The sequence below is a fragment of the Alligator sinensis genome, unplaced genomic scaffold, assembly GCF_000455745.1.
Source record: "Alligator sinensis unplaced genomic scaffold, ASM45574v1 scaffold366_1, whole genome shotgun sequence".
Taxonomy (NCBI): domain Eukaryota; kingdom Metazoa; phylum Chordata; order Crocodylia; family Alligatoridae; genus Alligator; species Alligator sinensis.
In genome coordinates this window covers 494955-499036 of record NW_005841851.1, presented here as the reverse complement: position 1 = coordinate 499036, position 4082 = coordinate 494955, and the positions used below count along the sequence as shown (strand labels likewise).

General features: G+C 43.9%; 1 protein-coding gene across 5 annotated transcripts in view; it reads right to left on the bottom strand.

Moving 5' to 3' along the window:
- UBE4B (ubiquitination factor E4B) overlaps window positions 1-4082 on the bottom strand; it is a 70147-nt gene that overhangs the window by 45207 nt on the left and 20858 nt on the right. For all 5 annotated transcript variants that reach the window (XM_025211245.1, XM_006016153.2, XM_025211251.1 and 2 more), the window contains exons 3-4: window positions 780-915; window positions 126-213 (exon numbers count right to left, since the gene is read on the bottom strand). In XM_025211245.1, coding sequence (XP_025067030.1) covers window positions 126-213; window positions 780-915 — 224 coding nt within the window. The remainder of the gene's footprint in view (window positions 1-125; window positions 214-779; window positions 916-4082) is intronic.

The window sequence follows — 4082 nt, the reverse complement described above, 5'->3', positions numbered from 1 at the left end:
TCAGATAAAAATGCCCTACATTTAAACATTAGACTGTTTAACCTGAGCAGATACTCTATGAAAAGCAAGAGCTCAAGCTCACACATCTGGTCTGAAAGAGCAAAAAGAGAGTCTAAACAACCAACCTTATCAGTCAGGCTCCTTTTCTCTCTGCGATCATTCTCATCGACCTCCATATTTTCAATTCCTGAATCTACGTCCACCTGGGACATACTGTAAGTGGAAAGAAGAGAAGAGTCCATTAACCTCTGGAAACCCAGAGACAGTCCTTTTTAAGAGGCTGACTGAAGGAATGTCATCTTAAGTGAAAGCAGTGCAGGAAGGAGGGCTAAAACAGGAAAAGTCCAATCCATAAATGTAACAATTAGAAGTCTCTAATCATTATATGGCTCTTTTGGGTCTGCCTCTCACATTACAACTACTTTAAGAAATGTGTCACTGTATTTCTTCAGCAGGCAAGGAAAAATGTATATCCATCCTTTTCTATGATTTAAAAAAAATTAATAAAATTATTGAATCATACTTCTCAGCATGTTAGTCACTCATAGCACCCAAGATGACCCTCTGCCTTGCATCACTTTAGTAGAAGGGACTCCAGTAAAACTAGCGAAGACGGCATTATATTTCATACTACAGGAAGTGACACTGCACTGTAAGCTTGACATACAATAACATGACTGGAAATATGAGATAAGAGCATATTTCCCTCTGTATACAGATGGTCTGGATGCTCAGTCTAAGTGCAATCTTTGCCTATTAACAGAAGTAATGTTCTTTACCTTTTCTCACAGGAGACACTATCAATATCCATGCTCTGGGACCGGGAAAGAGACTGGGATTGCGTTTCAAGGCTATTGGATGGAGAACTGCTGAGTGAACTCACTCCTTCGCTGCTCTGGCTTCGGTGGGCTACTCCTAAAGAAAAGACAGAGTCAAGATTAGTATTACAGGAATGGGAAGTCATCACAATTATTTAGTGGGATCCACCTAGTTTTTTGGACCATTTATTAAATACAGCCATTAAGGATTCTTTGTACCATGTTATGAATATTAGCAACTCCAAAAAGCTACTTTGAACCTCTTCTTCCCTATATGGAAAGGCAGTGGTTGGAATGCTTACCTGTATCACAAAGCAGATGGACTAAGTTAGACTCAAGTCTATAAAGTGCATAGGGATTCCACTATGCAAGTGCTAGCAAGGTGCTTTAGCTCCCCCCGCCTCCAACTCCCTGAAGCCCAGGCAACTAAGTAATACTGATGCTCTCCAGACAGCACTACTATGGAGTAATTAACCCTGCATCTTGTTCTGTAGTAAACTTACTCCATGGTGAGATTTACATGTCAGCACTGATTTACACTAGTGCTAGAAAGGGAAGGTACCTCTTGCCTCTACTCCTTTGTTTTCTCCATTTTCCAGTCTCCTCAGAAAACAAAGGTCTGCAAATCCATATACTCAGCTCAGTTACAACACTAATATGGCATAAAGGAAAACCCCTCCAAACTTATAATCCCCAAACTACAAATGCTTGAAGGTAACCAGTAAAAGAGCAAAGTAATCCATAATGGGGATGATATAAAGCTTTGAGCAATTGCCCATCTTTCAAAAATTAGTCCCAAAGCTAACTAATTATGTGCATACTACTACTACTACTAAAGGAGAAAAATATTAAATTCTAGCTGTAGAAAATGAAAGAGTTAATCAGTAAAAGTAATGCTAATGAGAAGAAATTCCTGTGACATTTAAATTTTGGAACAGGTTTTCTGAGTTATGTAGTAACACTTGTCTGCTTCTGTACAAATAACCTGCAGACAGACACTCCTGCAAAGAATTTGCATCCAAAGTATTGTACATGCAAATACCTATTTGCCTTTGTGGGTGGGGGTAGAAACAGAAAGGAATTTCTCTCTTTAGGAATTTCCCTCTTTAAGAGTCATGTCTGCAAAAAAAAGCCCCACAAACTCTCTCCTCAGTCAGGTTGGGTCTCTGTTTCTCTCCCAGTTCCCCAAGTCAATGGTTAGCAACCTTTTAAGGTTGTGGGCTAGATTGATCCAGTTCAGGTCAGAGCAGCAGACAGTACAACCTAGCTACCACTGCACTGCAGGTGCCATAGGTTGCCAACTCCTGCAGGGGTGCACCAATGAAGATTTTCTTGGCCGATACTGATAGACTATTATTAACCAGCCATATGCGCCAATACCAATCCGATAACTGATTTGGTTACATGTGATGTCAGAAGCTGCTGGAGCATGCCAAAAAAAGGTTAATTTATGTCAGTACTTTAAAATGTACTGACATACATTAACCTTTTTTTTTTTTTTTTTTTTTTTTAGCATGCTCCAGCAGCCTCCGGTGTCACATGTATCAGCATCCCAGCACTTAAAAATGGCAGCGGGGTGCTTGAACTAAAGCTCATCAAATGAGCTTTAGTTCAAGCACTGCCACCACCATTTTTAAGTGCAGGGATGCTTTTAAGCAGGGCAGAGCTGAGCAGGGCGAGGGCAGATGTGGGCTGTCCACTGTGGGCTTGGGGATCTCTGCACCGCTGCCTTGGAAAACCCACACCGGCTGCATATCCCCTGCCCACCCAGCAGTGGGTGGCACAACTTACCACCCCCGCTGCTACCAGGTGGGCAGGGTGTGTGTGGCTGGCACGGGGCTCCCAAGGGAAAGGAAGCAGAGTGAAGAGCCCCAAGCCCACAGCAAGCAGCCTGCATCTGCCCCATGCACAATTATGGAGGAGGGGCACATGCCTCCCCTAGGGGGTACATGCAGTAGCAGAGAGTCAACCCCTGCCCAGCGCTCCCTGGATGAGCTGCCCATGGTTCCATCCCACTCCCCAGCTGTTTTCCTGGCCATGTGCATCCATGCAGGCACACACAAGCGCACAGAGCCCCCTGGGTCTCACTCCCAGCAACTCCAAGCAGAACTCCTTACAGGCTAGAATGCTGCCTGCCTGCAAGGGGAAACCCACCATTTCCCATGGGAACCCAGGCATATGGGGGCCCCAGCCCTGCTGGGGAGAAGGAACCCAAGCATCTGGGGGCCTGGCTCCGTGGGTGAGAGGGAACCCAAGTATCTGGGGGCCCCGTCCAGAAGGCATAATTCATTATATTTATTGGAGAACATTATCAGCTACAACAGCCAAGAAAAGCTGACAGCCGATAATGTAAATTTCCCTTTTATTAGTGCCAATCCGATACGCAGCCGATATATCAGTGCACCTCTAAACTCCTGCCCCGTGTGCCACACACAAAAGCAATGACTAAAGGCTCCTTTTCTTCCTGAAGTAAGGAAGAGACTAAGTTTACTATCAATGATTACCTACAAAATAAATGCTAGACACTGCCAAGACTTCCAAGTCACCATAAAGCCAACGTGTTTTTAACTTCTCATCAGAAGAGCATAAAGTCTGTTTTCATTGTAGAATTATCTTGGTTCTTACCCAGGCATTGCTCCTGAATCAGCTCCCATACTCACTGACTCAAGTTTACAGATGCTTTCAACCCTAGAGAGCTGACCCTCCCTTGGGTGCAGGCTACAGAAACCCAGCCACCTTGCAATGAAAGTACAATGCGAGTGCTGACCACGTGAGTACTAACCACCTTCCAATTTCTCCCTTTGTGCTCAGGTCAAATACATTCTCTAGCAGCTGGTGAGGTAACAGTAACCCAATCATGACTCTGCAGTATGGATGCTCACACCTAGGCACCCATCACTTGGGTTAAAGCTGCAGTGATAAAAGATATACAAACCAGCACTCAGGGCAGTGGCTCTCAACTGTTTCAGATTCAAGTCACCCCTCATTATCATTACGCTCAAAATGCCCATGGAAAACACCAGCTTAGTTTTCATTAATTTTTTAATTACAGAAAAAGAATAGAGGGATTCTTCTGCTGCACAGAATGCAGAAAGACACAACAAGTCAAAACGTTTTAACACTACAGAGTCTCATTTGAAATCTCTGGGTTTCTCGTGTGAATCATGCTTACACACCTAAAAGTGCTAACATAGCATTGCATGGTATCCTTAAAAGGATCTCAAAACATCTCAGGATGCCATGGCATCCTCGTTGGGAATCATG